Raw genomic sequence first — 26,148 nt, forward strand, 5'->3', positions numbered from 1 at the left:
GGCCATACCAGCTCTCAAATCCTGGGGAGCTGCTCCTTGTCCAAATACCAAGCCCTCCCCATTGGGGATAGTCCCCTTAACCCCACAGACTCTCTCCTTAGGCAGTAACGGTCCCCTTGGCACCACCCAAGAGCCTACCAGGCCTCTACCCCCTTGCTGGGCAACTCTGCCTACCCTCACCCCACAAATTTGGGATCTACTTTTTAGAGTGGGCCAAAGTCTTGATGGAACTCTGGTGTCATCCTAAACACTCAGCCAGACCTTCAAGGCACCTCCAACGATCTTTCAACCGAACATCCCCCAGTAACAAGATGTTCACCTCAACTTGACACGTCTTCCTTCACGGTAGCACAACTGCAGCTCTGGGGAAGGGTGCGGAGTCTTAATTAGCGAAAAGTCACGAGATACTGTGGGACGCCAATAGAATAAGAACTAAAGATGCATTACTTAAACTTATAAAATAATAATATAATGATCAATAATTAGAAGGGAAAGAAAAGAGAATCTAAGTGGCCTAAATTTTGAAAAAAGAAGAAGAAGAAGAAGAAGAAGAAGAAGAAGAAGAAGAAGAAGAAGAAGAAGAAGAAAATTAACAAAACAAAACAAAAACAAATAAATGGCCTAAATCCTGAAGCTTTAAAATAATGGCTGAGGGACCCCTGAGTGGCTCAGCGATTGAGCGCCTCCCTTCAGCCCAGGGCGTGACCCCGGGGTCCTGGGATCGAGTCCCACATGGGGCTCCCCGCAGGGAGCCTGCTTCTCCCTCTGCCTGTGTCTCTGCCTCTCTCTGTTTCTCATGAATAAGTAAATAAAATCTTTTAAAAAGAAATAATGGCTGAGGGCTCCTGGCTGGCTCAGTCGGTAAAGCGGGTGACTCTTGGTCTCAGGGTCATGAGTTCTAGCCGCACGTTGGGTGTAGAGATTACTTAAAGATAAAATCTTTAAAAATATATAATGCCTGAAGCTTTCAAATGTAGGAGCAGCAGAAAGACAAACACTGCACGGTGTCACTTATATGTTAAATCCAAAACCAAGGCAAACTCATAAAACAGAGAGTAGAAAAGTGGTTGCTGGGGCTGAGGGGTGGGGGATGTAGGGAGAGGTTGGTGAAAAGGCACAAACTATCAGCTAGAAGATGAAGAAGTTCTGAGGATCTAACGTGTAATACGGTGGCTATAGTGGATTACCCCATGTTGTATAATTGAAGTTAGCTAAGAATGTAGACTTAAATTCCACTCACCAAAAAACTTCTCAATAATAACAACAACAAAAAGATAAATATGGGGGTGATGGATGTGTTATTTTGATGGGAAGAATGCACCATGCATCCATACATCAAATTGTTATGATACACACTTCAGAGATCTTTTTTTTTTTAAGATTTTATTTATTTATTCATGAGAGACACAGAGAGAGGCAAATACACAGGAAGAGGAAGAAGCAGGTTCCATGCAGGGAGCCCGACAAGGGACTCGATCCCAGGTCTCCAGGGTCACGCCCTGGGCTGAAGGCGGCGCTAAACCGCTGAGCCACCCAGGCTGCCCCACACTTCAGATATCTTACATTTTTATTTGTCAATTGAACCTCAACAAAGCTGAAAAAAAAAAAAGATGGAGAGACTATTTAGAGTCAGCAAAGTAAACGTCAGAGAAAGGAATAGCTGAGATTTTGGGAAGAGGGTTGGCTGTAGCAAGAGGGTCGGGGTGGACACAGGTGCTTCTTGTTATAAAGTTTCTTTTTCTTTTTTAGAGATTTGATTTATTTATTTGAGAGAGAGATACCGAGAGAGAGCACGAGCAGGGTAGAGGGGTACAGGGAGAGAGAGAAGCAGGCTCCCCGATGAAAAGGGAGCCTGATGCGGGACTCGATCGGGGGACCCTGGGATCATGACCTGAGTGGAAGGCAGACACCTAACCGACTGAGCCACCCAGGTGCCCCTCAGTATTAAGTTTCTCTGCAGTATCTCGTTTCTTTATTTCACCCTGTGTTTATTTGGGATTTCTCAATTTTTTTTTTCAGAACGGTCCCTTCATCCTTCAAAGTCCTCTGCAGTGGCTATACCTTCATCTGGGTAACAAGCCCTCAGGTAAGTACCTCTCAGTAGAAGAGGCACTAGTACGCACCTTTGAACAGGTAAGGAAACCGAGGCCCCCGTGGCACAGCGGAGCCTCCAGTCTCCTCACTCCTGGTTCGCGCTCTTTCTCCTACCCTACGGCTCGGCCTCCCTCTCTTGCACAACCGGGACATCTGTGCGGGTCTTACGGCTGGTAGGGGACTCTTCCCGGGTGTGGTAGAGAAGGAACTGTCAGCGCCTGGCACAGGTGTGGGGACAAAGGCTCACACGCAGGGACTCCAAGTCCAAGCCCCACTCTTGCCCGCAGTGGTGGGGCCGGTTTGGTGGCGGAGTCAGAGCCTCAGGAGGCTGAGCAGGGTGGCGGCGCTGGGGCAGTGCAGGGGTCGCTGGCCTGCCCCGGAGCGGGTGGTGCGGAGCAGCTTCTCAGCAGAGCCCAGGCCACGTGCCAACTCCCCCTGAGGCATTGTGCGGGCACCGCCTCCTCTCAGACTGCTGCCCTGACATGCCATCCCTTCCTTAAGAGGTTCCATCCTGAGATGAGTCACCCTGACAGTTCAGGGGTAGGCAAGGAGCGGATGAACCCGTCCAGGGGACATCCTGGAGGAGCTGGAGAGGAAGAGGAGGGTGACTTGGTGGCTCCAAGTCGGGCAATCTGGCGACCTCTGGCTCCCCACCCTCTCCAAACCCCAGCACCCACCACACTGCTTTCTTACCTGAGCTGTGACCCCCGGGCATGGGACCAGGCCATTTTCTGAATCTTAGAGCCAAACAAGATAATAGAAGGCTGGGCACGACCTCTGGAAGTATCCGGTTTAAACCCCTCCGTGTAAAGAGGAGGAAAGTGAGGCCCAGAGGGGTGATCCAGGCCTGAAACCCGGGCCCCACGACCCCTGGTTTACCGCTGTCTTCAGGACATGACGGTGCTGGCGCTGAGAGCTGAAGGAGACCCAGAGAGATCACTCCTCCCTCCACCTCGGGGCAAAACTCAGGCTGCGTCCAGCCCACAAAACTCACTCTGTCCTCTGTGTTGAATAGACGGACAAACGGAATTCATGGGTATCTGCCCCACTTCTCTCCTAAAGGAGACCCGCAGTTCTTTCTCCTCCTCAGGTAGTAGGACCCCGTTCCACTGCTTCCGTGTCTCTTACATCTGAAAAAATCCTGAGCTTGGCTGATCTAAATCTCCCACACTGCAATTTAAATGAAACAAAGGCCAGCTCACCCTCTGCTAACTACCACCCCCCACCCGCCCTTGCTTTTGCTTCCTACTCATCCTGGTGCAGAACCAGCTACATCATTTGTGGGGCCCAGAGCAAAATGAAAAGGCTGGGCCCTTTGTTCAAACATCATTAAGAACTTCAAGACGGCAACAGCAGAGCCGTAAGCCACGCCGGGGGGCCCGTGCGTCTGCAGGGGTCGATACCCATGAAGTCGGCTCTGCTCCGGTGTCAAGAGCGATGCTCGAACCCAATACTCACAGCCGGTTCTGAAAGCTCAAGTTGTCCAGTCTCCTGCCTCCATGCCGGACTCCACGTCACCTGCCTTCCTTCCACAGGTCAGAACGCCCTGGAGGCTCATCCCACGAACCCTTCCTAGGATCTCCAGGCCTCTGCTTCACACACCATAGGGAAATCCTTCTCAGTATCTAAATTCAAATCTTAGCCCTTTCAGCCTGTTTCCTCTTGTTCTGTCCTCACTGAATATGGGGAACAGCTGGTCCTTCTGAGTAATTAATTTTGTGCACTTGGACACAGTTTGTAATTCCTTTTCCCTTTCCTCATTGGGCTGAGTCTCCAGGGCTTTCTCCAACGCCGCATCCCCCCTCCGAAGCCATCCCCAGGTTCTCTGTGTGCTACAGAATGCACGGGGGTCACCAGAAGCCCTAGGGAGCCCCAGCCAGTGTCCAGAGGGCTCAGCGCTCCGGCGACGGGGGGTGTCTCCATCCGACCCTGTCTCCCTGCTCCAAACCCGACCCTGCTTTGATCTGTTTCGTGACTCCTTCCCAGATAAAGTCCCCCGTCCCCACTGACTCTTGCCAGCGACTCAGCGCTGGCCATGTCACTGTTGCAGTTCTCACTGCATGTCTCACACTGAATGTTTCCCTTGGGGAAGCCCCCACTTCCACCCCCCAGGACAGAGATCCAGGGGCTGGGATTGGGAGAAGTTTATCAGAAGCCAGAGCCGGGCGGGGGGGAGAGTGGGTATGAAAGATGGACAGGAGGCCACACTGCGAAGTGGCCGCTATAATCTGAAAGAGCAGATACCGTAATCCCATAGTACTTCCTATTGGCTGCAGGACACAGCTCTGTCCTGACACTGAATTTTGGGTGTGCCTTGGTTCTGGAATTCACAAGGCTCACTAGTTGTGAAGCAGCTGTGGGGTGGGGGCTGGGGAGGGTTTCAGCAGAGGAAGTGAGGTCAGTCAGCAATTGATGGCTGGCGGAACCCTCGGCTGATGTCTCCCCCAGCCTCTGGTCCCAGCACAGGGTGGGGGGCCCCGGCCCATTTTACACCATCTTCATAGAGGAAGACACCTCAGCGGTCCACTTCTGCTTCCAATACCTACTCTTCCCACTTGGCTCTGAGGCGACCACCGCCCCAGCTTTTTCATTTATTAGTGTCCCATGTTCACGGAGGGCCTACCCCGTGGCGGGCACAGCCAGCCGGTGTTTCACTCTGCGCTGAGATAAGCATCCGTGCTTTCGGTACCACACTGGCCCTATGAGGCTGGCACTGCTGATTGTGCCCATTTAGCAGATGAGAGAGTGAGGCATGGAGAGGGGTCACTTGTCTAAGGTTATGCAACCAGTCTGGAGTCCCAGACTTCGGGGTCTTTGTGCATAACCAGGAGGCCAGAAACGAAATCCTGCCTTCAGGGTGCACACAGTGGTTGGAGCCAAGCAAGACAATGATGTCGGCGTTCGGAGCCTGGCAAGGGAATCAGGAGGAAGAGCCATTGTGCTCCCCTCCCCAGGGCCTTGTCTGCCTTGCCCCGTGGGTGCCCCCACAGAGGTTCCAGTGGGTCTCCATTTTGGGGGGGTAAGGAGCCCGCCTGGAAGGGAGCAGTCCCTGCCTCTCCCTGCATCTGGCCAAGCGTGTGGGGCGAGGCGGCCTTGTCCCTGAGCTGCGGGGCTGGTGGAGAGGCTCTGCTGTTCTCACCACTGACCCGGAGCAGCCCCATCTGGGCCTGTTTACCCAGCGCTGAGCTGAGAGAGGCTGCGGAAGAGAGGAGTGAGCAAGAGGGGGCGAAGGGGCAGGAGGGAGGAGGCTGCAGGATTTGGACCGAGTGGGGCGTCCTCGAGGGCGGGGGTAGGGGTGGAGGGGGCGGGGCTAACACATTTCGACCCCGCCAGCCCCAAACTCTGCCTCGGTGGCTCTGAGCCTTCGAGGTCCAGGACCAGGGGCTGAGGAGGAGGGAGGACAGGTAAGTCACCTCCCCTTCCCCCTCCCCGCGGTCCTTCCCTCGCTGCCCCCCCACTCCAGTCCCAGACTCCAGGTCGCCCCTCCGCGGCTGGGAGCCGGAGGGGGCGCCTCCCTGTCCATCCCCTCCCCGGCCAGTCCTCAGACCGCGCCTCCGCCTCGGCTCCCGGCCCCAGGGCTCCGGGCCTGGCTCCCACGGGACCCCCGCGGCCCGAGTCCAAGGCCCGCCCCCTCGGGGAGGCGGATGTGGGAGGCTCGGGGCGGGGGCGCCGCCGCGATGCGGGGCGGGGGGCAGCCGAGGGTGGCGGTGCCCTGGGGTCCGGGGTCCGGGAGCGGCGCGGGGGAGGCTCGGGCCCGCGGCCCCAGCGAGGGGCGAGCGGGCGGCCCGTCGGCTAGCTGGGCAATAGGAAACGGTTTATTAGGAGGGAGTGGTGGAGCCGGGCCAGGCAGGAAGACGCTGGAATAAGGAACGTTTTTGCTCCAGCCCCTTTCCCAGTCCCGGGAGGCCGCTGCGCCGTCCGCGCCGAGCGAGCCCCTCCCGGGCCCCAGCGCCGCCCGGGCCGCCGCGCACCCCCGCGCCCGCCGTCCAGCGCCCGCCGGTGCTGCCGTGGCCGCCGCCGGGGAGGGGAGGCGCCCAGAGGTGAGTGCGGGTCCGCGGGCGGCCTGACCCCCGCCGCAGCCCACGCCCCCCCCCCACCCCTCGGGCTGATCCCGGAGAGCCTCTCAGAGGGGTCGCCGTAGGGTCAGTCCCCCCTCCTCGCGTAGCGCGCCTCGGCTCCGGACCCCATCTGAGAGACTGGAGCGGGCTGGGCCGAACCTGGGCTGCGAATCAGAAAACTGGCTCCTGGGGCCGGTCACTTACTTCTCTGTTCTAGCCTCATCTGTAAAATGGGCAGAAGGGAGTCCTGCTCTTCTTCACAGAGAAGGGGTCACGTGTCCCTCCAGGCGGCTGCCCTAACCTGGGAGTGAGTGTCGACTTCCAAACCTGTTTAACCTTCCCTTGAAGCCCACCTTTCTGGGACCAGCCTTTGCAGTTCTCGCTTAAGGAATCTGATGCTGTAATGCCACCCTATAAACCTCACCTCCAACCCTGTATGGTCAGACAATGCCCATGCCGTGGCCGTCCCTGGGGATCCAGGCCAGAGGGTTTCCCAATCTCCCTGCAGGCTGGGACCCAAGGTCTTCAGACGGCCCTAGAGGTCAGTGCTGTCTAGAGCATCTCCGGGCTGGCCACCCCACCCTCTTTTCTTCTGGAAGGACAGGGGCAAAGTGGACTGACTATAGCACCACCCTCTCTATAGGGGTAGCTTCTGGCTGAGTCAAGATCTACCCTCTCTGATCCCTCATTGCCCCACTTGCATGTCTTCCCATCTCATTGGGAAGTAAAAATAGATTATCACTTATTGAGTACTTACTATGTTTTCTTAGATATAACTTACCTATATTTTTCTTGTGTAATCCCGGCCACAATTTAGCAGGAGAGATATATTACGCCCCTTCTATTGAACGGAAAAGAGTTTTAGACCTGAGTCCCTCGTCCAAAGCCCCATGGGTGGTGTAAATGGTGCTGTTGGTTTTTTGGTAGCACTTGTTAGGTGCTTACTGTGTGCCACTTAGTGTTCTACTAAATACTTTTTCTATATCGTCTCCCTGAAATGAGCACTATTGTTATTCTAATTTTTAAAAAAGATTTTGATTTGTTTATTAATGAGAGACACAGAAAGAGAGGCAGAGCCACAGGCAGAGGGAGAAGCAGGCTCCTGGAAGGGAGCCCGATGTGGGACATGATTCCAGGCCTCGGGGACCATGCCCTGAGCCAAAGGCAGAGGCTCAACCACTGAGCCACCCAGGCGTCCTGTTATTCTCATTTTTTTTTTTTTTTTTTTTTTTTTTTTTTTTTTTTTTTGGTGGGGAAGCCTAAGCCTCAGAGAGTTTAAGTAACTTGTCCCAAATCTCATAGCTCTAAGTGGCAGAGGCAGGATTTGAACCCAGGTATCCATGATCCTGACCCCTGTGCCATATGGTGCTGCCTGCGCCTTCTGTATGACCCGAAAATCCAGGCTTTATGCTACATCCCACTGCTCTGAAGGCCCAGGGCCGTGATGCCCATGAAAGTGTTACGTGTATGGTAAGGGGCAGCCTGGGTTGAGTAGCTCAGTCTAACCCTCTGCTGTTCAGCTAAGACCTACTGACACGCCAAGCGAGGCTTTTCCAGCCCTGGGACAAGCCTCAGGTGTGCTGTGGAGAAGGGGATTGACTGCCACCTTCCGAGCGCCCCCCTACTCTGGTTCCCCCCTTAGGACTAAGCCTACAGTGAGCAGATGATTTCTGTCTTCACATCCACACAAACCCGCATCGGGCACCCGGTGATGACAGCAGCTGTGTGCAATCTGTTACTGTCCACAAAACCCACTTGCTCTTTTTCCTCCTTTGAGGGACTCACTGAGCACCAAAGAGTTGGAGGAATAAGTATTCAAGTGAGGATTTATTACCAGCAATTTAAGTTGATCGGGACACATGTGGCGATTACAGGCAAGAAAATTAACATCCCGGGCCTCAGTTTCCCCCACTGGATTGTTGGAAGGATTAATGAGATTAACCATCAAGACTGAGTCCTTAGCACATAAGTAGTATTCAGAGAAGGTTAAATTCTTTTTCTTTTTAAATATTTAATTTATTTATTCATAAGAGATACAGAGAGAGAGAGGCAGAGACACAGGTGGGGGAGAAGCAGGCTCCATGCAGGGAGCTGGACGTGGGACTCAATCCCAGGACCCCAGGATCACGACCTGAGCCAAAGGCAGATGCTCAACCACTGAGCCCGCCAGGCGCCCCCAGAGAAGGTTAATTCTTATTATTAAAGATTTCACAGTAGTAAGTTAACATTTGAAATTCCGTTTGGCATTTGTGATTTCTGGCCAAGGACAGTGATGCTTCTTTTTTTTTCAAAGATTTTATTTATTATTTATGCATGATAGACATAGAGAGAGAGAGAGAGAGAGAGAGGCAGAGACACAGGCAGAGGGAGAAGCAGGCTCCATGCTGGGAGCCCGATGCGGGACTCGATCCCGGGACCCCAGGATCACACTCTGGGCCAAGGGCAGGCACTGAACCACTGAGCCACCCAGGGATCCTGGCAGTGAGGCTTCTGTCAGCAGGAGATCTTTCAGGAAGTTTTGCTTAGAAGTGAAGGGATGCCACCCAGGCCTCTGTGCTGGAGTCGGGTGTCTGGGCGAATCATTCAGGGACGCTCTGAGTTTGGACTAGTCAGGACTCAGCAGCCTCCTGTACTTGACTTTGTGCTGGGCCCGTTTAAAAGCTGGAGAGTCACAATTTTCCTCCCATTTTCCCAAGATTAGACCAGAGTCGGATTCTGCAAATCCTGTCTGGCCTCCCAGCGTGGTGGCCCAGTCTAGGGAAGCTTGAGAGCAAAGCCGTCACACCGGCCCCCCTGCAGGGTCTCCAGGTCCCTGGCTTCCAGGTTTAGCCCGTCTGTCCCTTCTCTGCCCACGGAGGTGGGGTGTTGGGGGGGGTGCAGAGGTGCCCAGGTAGGAGGGAGAGTCTCTGCCCTCTGCTCCCCTCACCCAACAGGTCCCTGCACATTTCACTGGACCAGACTTAGCACCGTGTAGGACACATTTCTCAAGCGGTGGGACCCTTGCAAACTGATGAGAATTACCTGGAGAACTTTTTAAAAGGCATGATTCTTGCTGGTCCCAGGTGGACTGAAATGAGAATTTGGAAGGAGGGGTGAGACCAAAGAATGTGCATGTTTAACCAAGTGCTTCAGGGGCTCCTGATGCATTATGAAGTAGGTAAGAGGGTACACTGGGGTACGGTCGGAGAGGTGGAAGCGTGGGTAGAGGATCTGAAAAGGATGCCCGCTTCCATCCTTACTGTTAGCCACCCTTTCCTTCCTGCCCCGTGCTTTCTCCTGGCTTCCACAGATGGCTTCCCGCCTACCCCCGGGGGCAAATCCGCCTTGCCTGGGGCTCCTTCCCCAGCCACCCGCCCCCCTGCTAAGTGTCTGCGGAGTACTCACCGCCTGCCTGCCGGGAGGGGCAAGAGGCAGGAGGTCAAGCAGAGGCTGGGGACACAGCTGCAGCAGCCCAGGGCTCCGTTTCCTCCCCCGGCCCTGGGCCTCTGGGGCAGAGGAAGCCCAGGCAGGAAGGCCAGAGCTGCCACCAGCCAGGGAGGCCCGTGAACGCCACCCCCCAACAACCATCCTGCCCTCAGAGCCGCAGCCCCGTGGATCTCCATTTGGTACCATTCTTAGACTGTGGGTCTGCTGCAGCGCCGGGGCCGCCAGCCAGCCCTCCTGGGCTCACGGTTAGGCCAGAAGACGCTCCCCCTCCCTCACGAGAGCCGCCCCTGCCTGGGGATCGGGGCCCAGGGACACACCTGCACGCTCCCCACCATTCAGAAAGTCCTTGCTGCAGCATCAGACCTTATCTTCTTGTTTGAAACCTTTGAGAAATGAAGAAGGATGTGGCTTCTGGAGCACTAGCCGGCTTGGGACCTGGGTTGGGGACTATCACAGATCAGAATTACTTCCCTAACACTCTCCGCCAAACTTCTGGAAAAGTTCAACCTTAGCCAGCCATGGAAGGTCAAACAGTGTTTAATTCTCTTTCAGTTCCCCTCCCGCATCCCCGGCCCTCCCCCAGCCCTTCCCAGGTCAGCAAGGAGGGAGAAGGAAGGGGGCCGGGAATGGCTGGCAGGGGGCCTCTTGCACTCTGCTGAGGCCTAGAGGGGTCTCCTCATGCCTGGCACGAGCCAGCGCTGTTCAGGGTTTGTATGGTCGTTACAACCTGAGGGCTCAGACCCAGTGCTCCCGGGATTGGGGGGCAGACTGGAGAAAGCCCTGGCCTGGCAGTCGGGACACCTGGGGCGTACTCCTGGTACTGCCACCGAATCCTGTCTGACCTCAGACGAGTCTCCTGCCCTGTCTAAGCCTTGATCTCCATCTTCTCTAGAATAAGGGGTTGGCCTTTGTGGTTCCCAAGGTGTCCCCCTAGAATTCTCTCATGGGGTGTCGCAGCCCCAGGTGGCTCCCCCAGAGCCTGCAGCGCCCCTGCCTGCCCTGAGAGTACACGCTGAGCTCTCTGCTGTGCGTGACTCCTGCCCGTTCTATCCGGACCCCGATCTAAACAATCTTGATTCCTGTTCCCAGCTTGGCGGGACCCTGAATGGCAGGAAGTGAAGACAGGAGCCTGTTTATGTTTGAGGCAGCCAGTGCTAGGGGTGGGGGGACTGGGGGAGGGGGCGCGGGGAGGGGGGTGGGCAAGAGCCGGAGGACACAGGGTGCGGGGGGACTGCTGAAGACAAGTGCCTTCCACCCCGGCCCGTGCCCTCTGTGTCCTCCAGTCTGAACCCAGGAGCAGGGGTAAATAGCTGGGAGTCCCCCAAGCTCTCTGTCACTCAAACATGGCTCCCCCACCCTTTACCCCTTACAGGATGGTTTCCATGGGGAAGTGAACCAGGACTTCCCCTGCAGGCCCCGCCCCAAAGCCAGACACAGGGAGTAGGGAGGAGGCCTCCCTGCCCCCCCCCCAAAACTCCCAGTGATTTCCTCTGGGTGGGAGGAACCCACAGTCGGTGGCTAAAAACACCAAGGGGAACACATTTCACGGATCTTACGGTAACCCCCTCTCCTCTCCAGGGACCATGACCTTGGACCTGCCCAGGAGAGGCCTTCTGATGCTACTGATGGCCTGGGGCCTGACCCAGGGTAAGTACTAGGGAAGCAGGTGGGGGACACGGACCTGGATGGAGGAAGGGCTGGCTGGGGTCAGCTCTTGCTGGGGCTGAATTTGAGGAGCTGGGGAGGTACTCAGGAGCTTGGCTGGAGAGTGGGAGGCAGGCTCAGCTGCCCCAGCCCTCAATGTTCTGATCTGAACCCACAGACTGGTGCCCTACTGGCCTCCAGGGTAGGAACCTGTATCTGGGGGGTGCAGAGAATGGGGATGTTGGCAGGGAGGGCCTAGGAGAGCCCTCAGGGTTGGGGCAGGGGCCAGGGCCGGGCCTAGAACCAGGAGGGAAGGTCCTCGGATCTGGGACAGGACGAAGCCTGGTTCTCATCATCGTATCAGAGGCTAAGGTTCTGGAAGGAAGGATCATCCGAGGCTGGGACTAAAGGCCCACGGCCTCAGGGGTATGTTTGAGAGGTCAGAGGGAAGGGCAATGGGTCAGACATCGGTGTTGGGCCCCGCCCAGGAGTTCGGCCCACAGCGCTGAGCTTCCAGTGTGTCTCCCAGGCAACCCGGTGAAGCCCTCTCGGGGCCCGCTGCTGACCTGCACGTGTGAGAGCCCACACTGCAGGGGGCCTACCTGCCAGGGGACCTGGTGCACGGTGGTGCTGGTGCGGGAGGAGGGCCGACACCCCCAGGAGCATCGGGGCTGCGGGAACCTGAACGAGGAGCTGTGCCGGGGGCGCCCCACCGAGTTCGTGAACCACTACTGCTGCTACAGCCCCCTCTGCAACCACAACGTGTCCCTGGTGCTGGAGGGTACGTGCAAGTCCCCGCAGGCCCTCCCCATCTTCTCAGACCCTTCCTCCCTGCCCTGCTTCCACCTTGTGCTCTGGCCTGGATGGGGGGGCGGTGCACGGCAGGACCCTGGGATCTGAGTCAGGGGAGGGATCCGGCCTGGTGGAAGCTGGGCCTCGGTGTCCCCCCTCCACCAGCCACCCAAATTCCTCCGGAGCAGCCGAAAGTAGATGGCCAGCTGCCTCTGATCCTGGGCCCTGTGCTGGCCGTGGTGGCCCTGGTGGCCCTGGGTGCCCTGGGCCTGTGGCATGTCCGGCGGAGGCAGGAGAAGCAGCGGGGCCTACGCAGCGAGCTGGGCGAGTCCAGCCTCATCCTGAAGTCGTCGGAGCAGGGGGACAGCATGCTGGGGGTATGGGCCTGGGGGAACCTGGGACACGGGCAGGGGAGGGGCTAGGCAGGAGCCACAGAATCAGAGGGGGTGCCGAGTGACAAGCAGCCAAGAAAGGCACAATCACAAACACTCGGAGATCTGAGTGGGGGCCGGGGGTGGGCGCTGGGCAAGTTTGGAGCAGGGGGACGCAGCAGTGGGGCCCAGCTTTAGGAGGAAGAAACGGGCTGGGCCAGGTGGGGGCCTCTCAGCGGCCTCTCCGGGCCCCCTAGGATCTCCTGGACAGCGACTGTACCACAGGCAGTGGCTCAGGACTCCCCTTCCTGGTGCAGAGGACAGTGGCACGGCAGGTGGCCCTGGTGGAGTGTGTAGGTGAGCAGTGGGGGAGCCCCGGGGGGATGAGACCAGGGCCTCCCATGAGCTCGCGGGAGTGAGCGAGCTCTTGGTCTCGGAGTCCCGGGCAGGCCCGGCCCGAAAGGGAACGCTGCTGGGTAGGCGGTGGCCTGGAGAGGGTCTGGGCTAGATGGTTCTGCAGCGGCTGGGGGTGGCAAGGCAAGTGGGGGCGGGCCTGGAGCGGGTGAAACCTCATCGAGGGTTCTGCAGCTGCGGTCAGGACAGCATCAAGGCGGTGGGGGGCTCCTCTGGGGATGCCCTGCCCAGGGGCTGCGTGTGCCCAGCGTGTGACTCCTCCCACCCTCCCGCCACCGGATCAGGCAAGGGCCGCTATGGCGAGGTGTGGCGCGGCCTGTGGCACGGCGAGAGCGTGGCCGTCAAGATCTTCTCTTCGAGGGACGAACAGTCCTGGTTCCGGGAGACCGAGATCTACAATACAGTGCTGCTCAGACACGACAACATCCTAGGCACGTGGGGAGCGCTCGGGGCTGGGGTCCTCAGGGCTCCCCGGGGCCCCCGGCTCCGGCCTCGACTCCAGCTTCCTCCCTGGCCTAAGCCGGACCAGCGTCCACCGCGGCCCCGGCTTTGCCCTGACCCTCTACCCTCTGTCCCCAGCCCCGACCCTGACCCCCATCGGCCCAGCCTCCCTGGCCCTCGCCCCTCGGCCGAGCCGCCCGACCCTCTGCCCACAGGCTTCATCGCCTCGGACATGACGTCCCGCAACTCGAGCACGCAGCTGTGGCTCATCACGCACTACCACGAGCACGGCTCGCTCTACGACTTCCTGCAGAGGCAGACGCTGGAGCCCCAGCTGGCCCTGAAGCTGGCTGTGTCCGCCGCCTGCGGCCTGGCCCACCTGCACGTGGAGATCTTCGGCACCCAGGGCAAGCCGGCCATCGCCCACCGGGACCTCAAAAGCCGCAACGTGCTGGTCAAGAGCAACCTGCAGTGCTGCATCGCCGACCTGGGTGAGTGCGGGGTGCGCGGGGCGGCGGCCGGGCGGGCTTTGAGCGCGCCCCTCCTCGCTGGCTTGTGCTGGCTTGTGCCCTCGCCCTCGGCCTCACAGGCTGCCTTGCGGCTCTGCAGGCCCGACTCCTCCGGCCCAGCACCCTGGTTCCGGGAGTTGGGAGCACGGGGCGGGGCGCCGGGAGCCCCGGGTTTCACCCCGGCTTTGCTGGCTGCACTGCGCCCCTCAGCAGGCCTCGGGGGTCCGCCCGGGAAACAGGCATGACAACGCCGGCCTTGCCTACTCCCGTGTCTCTGGGTCCTCGGGCGCTTGGGGGAGCGCTTAGGCGAGCAGAGCGTCGCTGGGACAGGCGTCCTCGGGGGCTGCGGTCCCCCGCCCGCCCCAGGACAGGTGTCCCTCTGCCTGCTGCTCTCTGCCCCACCACCTCTCTCCATCCCCACCTTGCCTCCTGCACCCCAGCCTCCAGGGCCACCCTGTCTGTGGGCTCGGGCGAGCGGCAGGAGTGACAGGCCCGGTGCCCACAGGCCTGGCTGTGATGCACTCCCAGGGTAGCGATTACCTGGACATCGGCAACAACCCGCGAGTGGGCACCAAGCGGTACATGGCCCCCGAGGTGCTGGAAGAGCAGATCCGCACCGACTGCTTCGAGTCCTACAAGTGGACGGACATCTGGGCCTTTGGTCTGGTGCTGTGGGAGATTGCCCGTCGGACCATTGTCAACGGTGAGGGCCTGCCCTGCACGGGGTGGGGAAGGAGGAACGGGGCGGACGTGTGGACAGGCAGACGGGCAGGAGACAGGGGCCTTCCTGCCACGGCTGGCGCCCGTGGCCTGAGGGCTCAACTGAGTGACCCTTGAGGTGTGACTGAATCCGTGAGCCTGGCTGTGACGGGAGGCTGGCTGTGAAATCTTGGATAAGTAGTAATAACAGAAATATCAGTAGCAACTAAGCTTTCTTGAGCCTAAACGTGTGCCAGACGTCCTGCTGTGTCCGTGTAGTATCTTAGCTCGACATCCCGTGCTGGCAAAGCTGGCATCGGCCTGTGGTCAGGAGCGTGCGGTGGGAATCAGACTGCCTGGATTCCGCTCCCGGTTTTGCCCCCCGACCACAGGCAGGTTACTTAACCTCCCTGTGCCTCAATTTCACTTGAAAATGAGAATGAAGATGGTTCTAGTTGTCGAGATGATCCTCGGGCGGGATCTGGAGCTACTCTGGGGCTCAGTAAATATCAGTGGCAGTTTATCGTAATAATGCGAGACCAGCCCCTTCCCAGGTGAGGGTGCCGAGGTAGAGAATTGCAGCTGGCTCGGGGCAGCACCGGGGTCCGAAACCAGGCGGTGTGACGCGGAGGCCACGGGTTCTTTGCTATAGAAATGCAGGCGCTGGGAGTGTCTGCGCTGCCTGCTTATCGCTGCCTCCTTGGGACTTTGGCTGCCGTTGGAGGGGCCGGGAGCAGGTGGGGGGACCTCAGTCCTGCTGGCCAGTATGGGGACAGCCCTGTGGCCCGTGCCCTCCTGGCCCGGGGTTGGGGGGGTGCGTGTATGGATGACGGGTGGTATTCTGGACCAGGTGGAGAGACTCGTCAGGCTGTGTGGCGGCTGTCCCTGGGGAGGGCTTGCTGGAGGTCCTGACAGGTCGGGAACGACCTCAAGATATGACTGGAGCGCTCTGTTCCTTGGGGACAGGGACATTCTCATTTCCTGAGCATCTGCTGGGAGCCAGCCCCATGCCAGGCCTCATTTACCCTCAGCATCAACAGGTGGAGGCCGGGGGGTCACCAGTCCCTGTGGGAGACTCTCTAGGGGCTCAGATTCCTGGCCCTTCAGATGTGAACTCCCTGTGTAGGGTCTGAAGACTGGGGCTGCGGAAGGGACACCTGGAGGGACCGGTGCGGGCAGGAAGGGAAGGCTGGGCCGGCCAGGGCCGACGGGAAGGCTGACTGCAGGCTCCTGGGGCGGAGGGAAGCTCTGAAAGCCCCACACAGATTCGTGGCGCATTATAAACACTGTAATCTGGTGTCAGCCCCGGCGCTGATTAAAGGCCCATTAGACACGCTCAGGCCTCTGTGCAGCGCTGATTAGGGCCGGAGCGGCACAGGGGCCGGCCTGGAAGCCCGCCACGGGGAGAACAGCTGGCGGAGGCTCGACTGAGGTTGCGGCTGCGGGGCCACGGCCCCCAGCCTCAGGCCGGGAGCAGGGGGTGCCCGGGGCACCTTCTCTGGGCCTGGCCTCTCCTGCCTGAGCTGTGGGCGGCTCCCCAGGCAGCATTTCGAGAAGGCTCCGCTAAGGGATGGCGAGGGGACGCAGCGAGGCCTGTGCCATCTCTGGGACGGGGTGGCTGTTACATGGACCTGGGTAAAAGTCCCTTTCTCCTCGCGCCACCTCGTCCCCCCAGAGCAGGCCAGCTCCCCTCCCTTCGGCACTGCTCCCAGGTCAAGAATGTGCAGACCATCTGGGCTTAAATCTTAGCTCAGTCACGCGCTACCTGTGTGCTTTTAGACGAGTTTCCTCACCCCTCTGGCCTTAGTTGCATTGTCCATAGAGTGGAGCTGGTAGTGCGACTTACGGGGTTGCTGTGAGGATTTAATGCAGTGCGGCCGGGACAGTGCCTGGCACAGCGTACGTGCCCAGTCCATGTTTTTATCGGGCATCTGTGATAGTTGGGGCCTGGGAGTGGTGCCCAGGCCCGGGGTGGGAGGCAGCGTGGAGAGACCGGAACAGGGTCCGGCTGAGGAATCGACGAGAGGAGTTCAGGCCTTGACTCTGCCTTTCCTGGCTGTGTAACCTTGGGCTCCACTTCCTCGAGCATCAGTTTCTTCATCTGTAAAATAGAGGTTACGGTAATACCCGTGGGGTTGTCGCAAAGACGAACGAGATAAAGCATGAAAGTGTTCATAGCACAATGCCTGGCACCTGGTGAGCGCAAAATCAACAGCCGTAATCCTTATTCTTTGAAAATATATTGATGATGTTATCGTGGCCCGTGTCTTACACGGGTAAGACAACTGGTTTTCTGCACCCTGGGGCAGAAGGTGGGGCAAGGCTCTCCTCGGGATGGAATGGGGTCTTCTTGGGGTGCCGAGTGACTGTCCGTCCCCCCGCCATCCTCAGGCATCGTGGAGGACTACAGGCCACCCTTCTATGACGTGGTGCCCAATGATCCCAGCTTCGAGGACATGAAGAAGGTGGTGTGTGTTGATCAGCAGACTCCCACCATCCCCAACCGGCTGGCCGCAGACCCGGTGAGGCCTCCGCGGGGGCGGGGGCGTGGGGGCCTGGGGATGCCATGGGGTAGGGGCTCACAGCTGGGAGTTCTGGCCCCGGGAACACGTACCTGAGGTCTCTGCTTCACCTGCATGGATTCCGGAGGAGAGATGCCAGGGTACCTCCCTGGGTCCTCCCTCCCACATCCCTGGCCTGCAGAACCCCGAGATTTGGGTTACTCGGAGATATTTCAGAACCTTCTATCTCGTGGTGAAAAGTCAGCCTCTCTGCCGCATTTCTTGCTCTGAACTTGTTGCTGTTTTCGTTATTTTCTCAAAACGCTCCACATGCATATAAGACACATACACACGTGGACGTGGACGCATAAAGGCGGGCACCTGCCTCTGCACGAACACGTCCTCACACAGGCATGCGCATCCATGCCAGACTCTCGGCCCTCTGAAGACGAAGAACGTGTCTCCCTTGCCACCTTATATCCCTGTTATCTGTCCCCGGGCTGGCACACAAATGAGTGCTCAACCAGTGTTTCCGGAAGGAAGGAAAGTACATGTATGTACGTACATGTGCATAGACACACGCGTGTTTCTGTACAACATGCTTATCCATAAACAGCCCCATATATGCGCTGCTAGGCACACACACGTACACTCAGGCCAGCTTGAGTTTTGGGATGGAGGAGAGGCTGGCTCACTCTGGGGCCACTGAGCTTCCTGGGATGGCTTCGTCCTGGACACTCCTCCAGGGGGCCCAGGCGGGGCTGGAGGAGGCGCTGGGAGAGTCCGTGCCCTCCACGCCGGGCCGAGAGCAGAGGGGAGCCCCCGGGCTTGCACATCTCCCAATCCTCGGATCTTGGGGGAGGTGGGTGGGGTGGGTGTAAGGTGTTCCACAGACACTCCTCACCAAAGGGGGCCTGGGTGCGCCCGAAGAGCTGAGTTCCAGCTCTCCTCCTGCCCTGCCTGCTGCCTTCCCCCGTCCCCACTGCCTTCATCTTCCATCTTTGGGTCTCTCCTCTCATCCTTGCCTCCATTCCCCCCCTCACCTCGCAGGCTTTCCTCTTCCCATCCTCAACACTCCCATCTCCCTCTTCCCGCCCTTTCTGTCCTGCTTATGTCTCTCTGTCCCGGGGCACCCTCCGTGTCACCGCCTGCTCAGCTTCCCTGACCCGCGTCTCCGCTTCCTCTCCTCTGCAGGTCCTCTCCGGCCTGGCTCAGATGATGCGGGAGTGCTGGTACCCCAACCCCTCTGCCCGCCTCACTGCGCTGCGGATCAAGAAGACACTACAGAAACTGAGCAACGGTCTCGAGAAGTCCAAAGTGATTCACTAGCCCCAGGCCTGAAGCCGGACTCCCCTCTGCCTGCAGAGCGCGCGTGGGGTGGGCGGCAGACGTGGCCTATCTGGGTAGAGGTAGTGTGAGTATGTGTGCTGGGGAGGAGGGTGCCCCTCTTTGGGCGGCCCTGCCTGCCCCGCCGGCTCATCCAGCCAAAAATACAGCTGGGCTGAAACCCGATCCCCCGCCGTCTGGCCTGCTCAAAGCAGCAGGCTCCCTGACGCCTGGCTCCCTCCCCACCCTCATGCCCTGGGCGCAGCCCCTACCACCCCCAGGACAGGATGCAAAGAGGCCCCGGAGCCAGGGTGGCCGGGCCAGGGAATCCCAGTCCTGGGCCCAGAGCCCAGGCCTGCACTTTACCCCCTGCCCTCGGTCAACCTCACGGCCCCACCGGAGCTGCCAGGGTGACACAGGGCCCTGTCTAGCCTTTGGTGGACAGCCTGCCTCTGGCATAAGCCCTACACCCAGGGCCCATCATTTTCTCTCTGTGGGTTTGTATCTCAGCTCCATGAGGCCTACGGCCTCTGTCTTCTGGGTGAGCTGAGTGCCAGCTGCCTGGGAGAGCTGGGGCCTGATCCTGGGCCCCTTCCCCACCCCTGTGCTAGCTCACTTATTACAGCATTAAGCCCAAGGAGTCCTGCTGCAGGTGTGGCAGGGTCAGAGGGCAGTGGGGCAGGTAGTAGGTCAGATGGAGGAGGCCCAGGACTTTCAGAACCAGAGAGACGTTGAAGCCGAGCAGACCTGGGGAATGGCTCCGCTGGGAGTCAGGAGACCCAGGTCCTGGTCCTGGGCAATTGCCCTAGGTGATGAGAAAGAGGCCTTCACTCTGGAGGACCTTTGTTTCCTCATCTACATATTGAGATACAGTCCTGATGCCCTTTGAGGTTTTTTTCAGCTCTAATTGTCTTTGAAATTTCAGCCCATGTCAGAGATCCATTCATCTGGCCCTTGGGCTCCTTTTGCCCCAGCCCCTGGCAATTTGCCCCAAGGTGGGGATTTGAAAGTACCTTTATCTGAGGCCAGGAGTGCCTGAAAGGCCTCGTAGACAGATTCTACAAGCTCTAGTTCCTGCCTTAGTTCAAACCAGCAGCCATCCTTGGATTCAGACAGCCATGGGCCTTTTGGCAGGCCAACCAGCCACTCACCCCACTCCGTGGCTTAGCGTTCTCCATCCAGGACTGAGTAGGGCTAAGGGCCTCCCTTCCCACAGGGCCTCCAAGGCTCAGAAGAAATTTGGCTCCAGCCAGCAAGCCTCCAGCGCCCAGGTTCCTGCTCTCCACTGGCCCCTGGCCCAGGCCCACAGCCTTGGCCAGGCCCCAGACAGTGTGTGTCTAGGAAGAACCTGGTGGCGGTGAAGAAACACACGGGAAGTTCAGCATTTGGCAATGTCAAGGGTGTATGTCCATGCAATGAAGACGTTACCCCAAACCCCGGGCGGGTGGATGGACTGGAGGTCGGTGGATCGGAGGTCGAGCCTGAGGGTTGGGGGACGGGGAGGGGGGAAGGGGGGGCTCAGGCCAGGGACACGTGCAGTCAGTCCCAAGCTCTGGAAGACCTGGCATGTCAGCCCTTGGGGCAGGGTTGGAGAAGAACCCTCAGTTCTCCCCTGGAGGTGACAAACACAGCCTCCTCCCCTCCTGCGTAAATGACCCAGCACAGCCTCCCCAGGCGGCTTGCTTGCCCCGCTTCCGCCCTGGGGGCACTTTCCCAGGCCTATCTCCCCTGGTTGTGCAAGGCGCCCAGGAGAACCAGGAAGTGAAACTGGGTGAAAACAAAAAAGTGAGAGGGGCCTGCTGGGTCCTCAGATGAGCTGGGGGGGGGGGGGGGGCGCTTTCACATCCTCCCGACACTGGAACCCACCCAGCCCAGGAGCCAGAAACCCCCTCTCCCACCTCCACCCGCCCCCCACCGTCGTGCCAGATTTTCTCTGGCAAAGCTCTCCTGGGAGGACTCCACAGCCAGAATCCGAAGGCCTGGAGGCTGGAAAACCCCCGAGGGGGAGAAGGTCTGAGGTCAGGGGCCGCAGCGCTGGGTGAGCCTGGCTGGTGGCTCTGGTGGCTCTAGTGGCTCGGGAGGGGAGGAAGCCCCGGGAGCTCCTGTGTGGGCGCAGGCAGGTGTGCCCGGGCCCAAATGCAGCCTCTTACCTGGAGGTACTGGCCGTGGGCGCGCTTAGCTCGTGCTTAGCACCTAGTAGGTCCTCAATAAAGCACGGTTGCATCTCGAGCTCCTGCCGAGTCTTGTCGGGCGGGCGCCTCTGCAGCGGCTCCGGGCAGGGGAACGCGGAGCGGGGCCGGCCTCGGGCCTCCCTCCCGGGCCGGTCACGTTGGCGCAGCCCCGACCCCGGGTCGCGCAGGCCGCGGTCGGTCCGGGCGGGAGCAGCCTGGGGGCAGCGCCCTCTGCTGGCTGCCGGCGGCCCCGCGCCCGCCCCGCCCGCCCCGCCCGCCCCGCCCCTGCGCGGGGACCCGCGGGCCTTCCCGGGCCGGAGCATCCGCGGCGGCGGCGCGCGCTGCGCCCCGGCCTGGCCTCGGTTGGCAGGAACTGTCCCCGGAGAGGGAGAGCCGCACCGAGCGAGGAGCTTTCGGCGGCTTTGCGCGGAGGCCGCGTGGACCCGGCCGCCTCAAGTCTCTGCTCTCGGTTCCCTCCCCCAGGGGGGCCCCCACCCTGCCTGGAGTCAGCGCTCGCCCCCCTAGAATGGGAAGGAGCGCGCAGGCCTCGGGGTCACATCTTGGCATCCTGGGCTTACAAGGATGACCCCCCCACCTGTCCCCCCTCACCTGTCCCACCCCACCTGTCCCACCCCCACCTGTCCCACCCCCATCCCAGCACTGCTCCTGCCCCTGGGGGCAAGGAAGAGCCTGGGGGAGAAAGGTACTGAAAGAGGGGACTCATCCATCCGACTTCCCAGCCTAGAAAAATCTGCGTCTTTGTATTAGAGGCCCTCCTAGGGAACCGCAGAAGGGGTACCCTAATTCTTCCTACCACCGAAGGCCCACCCTGCTCCCCGCAGACCCCCAGGCGGCCTCATGCCTGGAGCCTGCTAAGGCCTCCCGGTGCCTGTGTCCATGGACCGCACCGACCCCCCCTCCCAAACTCCTACACCCCTGCCCCAACCAGGGGGTGACCTTCTTCCCAGAGGACCTCGTAGACCAGCTTTGGGGAAATGAGAGCGTTCCTGGCATCCTACAAAGGCAGCCTTTCCCCTCCCTGTGTGCTTGCAGACCCAGTCCGCACATTCCCGCCCTGATGTCCTCTCTGTGCTTGGGCATGGCCCAGGGTCAGAGAAAGGAGAATTGGCCCATTGCCCTCCAGGGTTAGAAGAGTCCTTGGGAGATCACCGTGTCCTAGCCGCGGTCCCCCACGTGGGACCTAGAGAACCCGTCTGCCTGTGGAGGAAGAAAACCCACTGACTGCTTTGCAGGTTTTGCCCTACTTTCCTGGGGGACCCCAGACTCCTAATTCCCTTACCTGTACAAAGAGAGAGAGGATCATCTGTGTAATAAGAAACCTCCCTATATAAACAATAGTGAAAGGGAATAGAAGGGAAGGGAGAAGAAATGGGTAGGAAATATCAGAAAGGGAGACAGAACATAAAGACTCCTGACTCTGGGAAACGAACTAGGGGTGGTGGAAGGGGAGGAGGGTGGGGGATGGGGGTGACTGGGTGACGGGCACTGAGGGGGGCACTTGACAGGATGAGCACTGGGTGTTATTCTGTATGTTGGCAAATTGAACACCAATAAAAAATAAATTTATTATTAAAATAATAAAAAAAAGAAAGAAACTTCCCTAAGGGATGACAAATGTCTGTAACATGCCCACGTGAGGGCGGGGGCAGGTGAAGGTGGTCTAGAGCGTGAGCGTCCAAGCTGAGGACCACCCCTTCCCCTGCCCAGGCCTCAAGGTAGTCAGGCCCTCAAGGTCAGTTCCCTTCCTCCGTCCGGGTCATCAGTCTCCCTCTGTCCCACCCCACATCAGCCTTCAAGGAGGGGGCTTTGCTTCCCCCGAGTCCTCCCTTGCGTCAAGACTAACGGACCAAGGCACACAGTCCCCCTGTGTCAAAGGCCCAGCCCTGGGGGTAGAGCGGAGGGGTGCACGTCCTGGGTCCGGTCTCCCAGGGCGGCGACTGATGCTATCTGCGCCGGCGTCACTCTAGGTGGGCGACTCTTGGAAGGAGCTGCTTCCACCAGGGCCACATTCAGTTTGCTAGAAATAGAGACAGAGGGCTTCTTGACTTTGCATATAATTTGCATAATGTCATAGACACACAGTCTATTTTCGGGCAGATTCCAGGTTAAAGTGTTATCACTGCTGCCCTGCGGGGTGTCACGTCTGGATGAGTCTCTTCTCTGTTCTTTCTCACCCACCCACTCTTACTGACCTAGATCCCAACTGCAGGAGCAAGTGATGAGGTGAGGGGGAAGCGTGGGGTTGTCCAGGGAGACACGAGGACAGGGCAAGAGGCGCACTGGAATTTCCTTTATCCCGGCCACCGCCGAAAGAAAGCAGAGCGTGGCGGCTGGAGAGCAGCTCGTAGGCGGAGGGCAGAGGAACGGGGAGCGAGGTAGCCCGTGCTCGGTTCTACGTAAACCTTCCTGCCTCCTAACCAGGAGGACAGCCAGTTCTCATACTCTGGATTCAGGCTTCTGGCAGTTTGAAGAAAGACGTCTAGATAAACCTGTTCCTCTGAGCCACCCATAGAGGCTGGCTTGGCCCAGATATCCCTCTTGGGCGTTTATTTTCAGCACTAAGATGTGATCTTCGCCTCCTGTGAAATCTGACCCTCAGTCCGTCCCTCTCCTGGGAGCCCCATGTGGGAGCCCCGTCCTGGTCTGGTGATCAGTGTTTTTAAAGCACCTGGCACGTAGTAGGAGGTCAATCAGTGCTAGAGGGCCGCTCCTCCCCTTGGTCTGGAAGTCTCTGCCAAGCACTAATGGTCCCAGCCCTGGATGCCCAGCACAAGTGCCATCCTCTGAAGGCTCGAGGCAAACACACTAGAAGGGCCAATTGGGGTGACTGTCACTAAGTTGCCTGTGACCTTGGCAGGTCACTTGGCCTCTGCTTGGCTAGAAAGGAGGGGGTTTGGTGGGTTTTAGGGCCAAGGGCAAACCTCATTTCATAGCTTGAGCTGTTTGGTCACTTGCCCTCGGTCACAGAGGGTAGGGATGGAGCACCCCCCCACACACACACACACCGTCCTGCAGACCTTTTGGCCTCGGGGCCTGTCTGGTGTGCGGTCTCACTACACAGACCTAAGGATTCACCGGATACCAAGGCAAAGAGCCTTACTGGGTCCTGGGGATCATGAGGCCACTCGGTGAGGCTGGACAGCAGCAGTGCACTACCCAGAATTCCCAGTCCCTGGCGTCCAGTCCTCTTGGACCTGCCTCGTCCCCTTAGGCAGGCGTTTCCTGTTGATAAGAAGCTCAGTCGCAAACACTGATAAAGAGATGAAAAAAGGAAATTGACGGGCTTGGGTATAATGGGCATTTTGTCTGCCTTTTCTACCTTCTTCCTTCTCCCAGCATCCCTCCCCCGTTGCTTCCCAGAACTGAGGGGAAAACAGGCCCCCACCTCCACTGTGGGCCCTATTTTGTAGTTTCCAGGAATTTGGCCCTACAGAGCCCTTAGGAGCAGGGCCTAGCCTGACCTAGTGGGGGTGGAGGTGCAGGGTCAGAGCTCAGGGGCAGGAAGCGCTGGGTGCTGTGAGGCCCCCAAGCCCAGGGAGCAGGGCAGTGGCAGCAGGAAGGAAGGATGGTCCGGCACAGGTTGCATCCATGACCTTCCCTCTTTTCCTCCCCACAGAGGCCTGGCTCCAAGTGCTGGTTAGGTGGCTGCATAGTCTATAATTAGCGGATTTTCCGTAATTTTAGTCATAGGCTCATTACTGGGAGATCTCATTAATTTTTGACTACTCCTTTGGAATCTATGATCCTTCAGGACAAGAAGCTGGACTGATCTTTAGACAAATAAACAAAGCAAACAAGTTTGCAAAGCCTGCTGGGCTGCCCTTCTTGGGTTTGGATTTGTAAACTCAGCTGGACACAGGCAGTTTTCCTCAGCCCCCACCCTTCTGCAGTTAAGATAACCTGCCACCAGGTGGGTGACAAGGTTTTACTCAACACTTAGGCATCAAGTAGCCCTTGCTCCTGGCGGAGGTGTTCTAAAGATCTCTATTCAATACTTCTTTTCCTTCTTCCCCAGAGATGCAATTCCTTAATAAAACTGTTAGGCAAACATAGAGGAGTGGAATAGATTGGTTCTCTGAATGGCCAGTGTTTAAAAGGAAAACAACAGCCATTTACCACGTGGTGACTTTTTCTCCTGAATTCTTAACTGTTTCCAGCCCTGGTACCCACCTGACCAGGGTCTCCTGGCTTCGGTACCTTGTCTCTTTCGTTGCACTTCTGATACTTGGGGAAGGAGCAGAGTAGCGAAGAGCAAGGGTTTTTATCCTAGTCAAGATTCCAGCTGGATTTTTCTTTTTAGTAATTCGACAAATTTATTCTTACTTTTATATGGCAAAACAGAAATGTAGCTAAAGAGCTACATCAATTTTTCTCTTATTTTAGGTGACTTTTTGAATGGTTTATACAGTCACATGATTCAGAACCAAAAGTGCCAAAAGTCTCTCTTCCATCCTTGTCTCCTGTCTGCTCAAGTTCCCTGACCTCCAAAGAAATCACCAAGTCTTAGTTTCTTATGCTTCTGTCCCTTCAGAGTTTATATATAGAAAACATATTTCTTTATATTTATGTATTTACATAAATATATATGTAAATTTAATATGGATCCTATCCTGCCCAGCCTTTTATACAGAAGTAACATTTTAAAAAATATTTTATTATTTATTTATTTATTTATTTATTTATTTATTTATTTATTTGTTTATTTAGAGAGCACACGAGCAGGGGAAGTGCAGGCAGAGGCAGAGGGAGAAGCAGATTCCCTGTTGAGCAGGGAGCCTGACTTGGGTTCAATCCCAGGACCCTGGGGTCATGACTTGAGCTGAAGGCAGACACGTAACCAACTAAGCCACTCAGGTGCCCCCAAAGTAGCATATTATATACACTATTCTACACCTCACTTTTTTCACTTAATAATATACCTTGAGGGTGCCTGTATGGCTCACTTGGGCAAGCGTTCAATTCTTGGTTTCAGCTGGGGTCATGATCTCAGGGTTGTGGGATTGAGCCCTGCATGGGATTCCATGCTCAGCGCCAAGTCAGCTTATCCGTCTCCTCCCTCCCCCTCTGCTCCTCCTCCCGCTTGTGTGCTCTCACTCTCTCTCTCTCAAATAAATAAATACATAAAAAAAGAAAGGCTAGGTTGTTTAGATAATGTGGGGAATGCTAGATCATGATTTTGAGAGAAAATTTAGTTGGGTCTCTACTTCTACATCCACGTAAAGATGGCCTCCAAGTGGATTAAGGACCAAAATATGAAAGGCAAAACTGTAAAGCCAATAAAGGAAATGGAAGAGGACTGACTCCTTGTGTCCTGAGAGTGGGGCAAGACTTAAATAAGACCCTAAGACACCAACTGCAAAACAGATAAATAATATAGATATGATGATATTAGTTCACTTTTCAACTAGAAACCATAAATAAAATTAACATAAATAAATTAATAAAATTAAAAATAGATGGTAGACTGAAACGAGATATTTGTAATCCCTAAAACTTTAAGGCTTTAATATCTACAATATACAAGAAATTCCTGCACATCAACAAGACCCAATGAAAAATGGGCAAAGATGCAAAGAGTCAATTCACTAAAAAGAAGCCCAAAAGACCAATAATACAGAAAGGAGGGATCCCTGGGTGACGCAGCGGTTTGGCGCCTGCCTTTGGCCCAGGGCGCGATCCTG

General features: G+C 57.5%; 1 protein-coding gene and 2 long non-coding RNA genes across 9 annotated transcripts; 1 reads left to right on the forward strand and 2 right to left on the reverse strand.

The window, feature by feature from the left end:
* Positions 1-1,499: 1,499 nt before the first annotated feature.
* LOC102153499 lies at positions 1,500-3,886 on the reverse strand. Of its 5 annotated transcripts, XR_005379674.1 has the most exons (4): positions 3,553-3,860; positions 2,788-3,096; positions 2,124-2,671; positions 1,536-1,594 (listed from the first exon to the last, which is right to left on the reverse strand). It is a non-coding gene; the product is annotated as an uncharacterized LOC102153499 (long non-coding RNA). The 5 variants fall into 5 exon arrangements; XR_005379675.1 differs by having other exon boundaries at positions 1,500-2,671; positions 2,788-3,264; positions 3,553-3,886; XR_005379673.1 differs by having other exon boundaries at positions 1,500-2,671; positions 2,788-3,224; positions 3,553-3,864.
* Positions 3,887-6,057: 2,171 nt separating this feature from the next.
* On the forward strand, positions 6,058-20,504 carry ACVRL1 (activin A receptor like type 1). 2 transcript variants are annotated; one of them, XM_038577718.1, is made up of 10 exons: positions 6,058-6,134; positions 11,157-11,225; positions 11,752-12,003; positions 12,180-12,391; positions 12,643-12,742; positions 13,084-13,230; positions 13,456-13,731; positions 14,255-14,452; positions 16,840-16,970; positions 18,144-20,504. In XM_038577718.1, exons 2-10 carry the CDS (start codon positions 11,162-11,164, stop codon positions 18,276-18,278), a joined length of 1,515 nt encoding a protein of 504 aa, XP_038433646.1. In that variant the 5' UTR covers positions 6,058-6,134; positions 11,157-11,161; the 3' UTR covers positions 18,279-20,504. The 2 variants fall into 2 exon arrangements, with proteins under 2 accessions (XP_038433646.1, XP_038433645.1); XM_038577717.1 differs by lacking the exon at positions 6,058-6,134 and adding an exon at positions 9,111-9,309.
* On the reverse strand, positions 10,762-20,642 carry LOC119866360. Of its 2 annotated transcripts, XR_005380162.1 has the most exons (4): positions 20,426-20,642; positions 19,427-19,623; positions 16,295-16,549; positions 10,762-14,465 (listed from the first exon to the last, which is right to left on the reverse strand). It is a non-coding gene; the product is annotated as an uncharacterized LOC119866360 (long non-coding RNA). The 2 variants fall into 2 exon arrangements; XR_005380163.1 differs by lacking the exon at positions 10,762-14,465 and having other exon boundaries at positions 16,291-16,549.
* Between the last annotated feature and the right edge of the window lie 5,506 nt (positions 20,643-26,148).

This window comes from Canis lupus, chromosome 27 (genome assembly GCF_011100685.1).
Source record: "Canis lupus familiaris isolate Mischka breed German Shepherd chromosome 27, alternate assembly UU_Cfam_GSD_1.0, whole genome shotgun sequence".
In the NCBI taxonomy this organism is placed as follows: domain Eukaryota; kingdom Metazoa; phylum Chordata; class Mammalia; order Carnivora; family Canidae; genus Canis; species Canis lupus.

Excerpts from the sequence above, each read along its gene's own strand:
- ACVRL1 (XM_038577717.1), top strand. The coding sequence starts at position 9,258 with ATGTGCATGTTTAACCAAGTGCTTCAGGGGCTCCTGATGCATTATGAA. Across the intron at positions 11,226-11,751 it reads GGCCTGGGGCCTGACCCAGG|GCAACCCGGTGAAGCCCTCT; the intron begins GTAAGTACTAGG and ends TGTGTCTCCCAG. Across the intron at positions 12,004-12,179 it reads CGTGTCCCTGGTGCTGGAGG|CCACCCAAATTCCTCCGGAG; the intron begins GTACGTGCAAGT and ends CCCCTCCACCAG.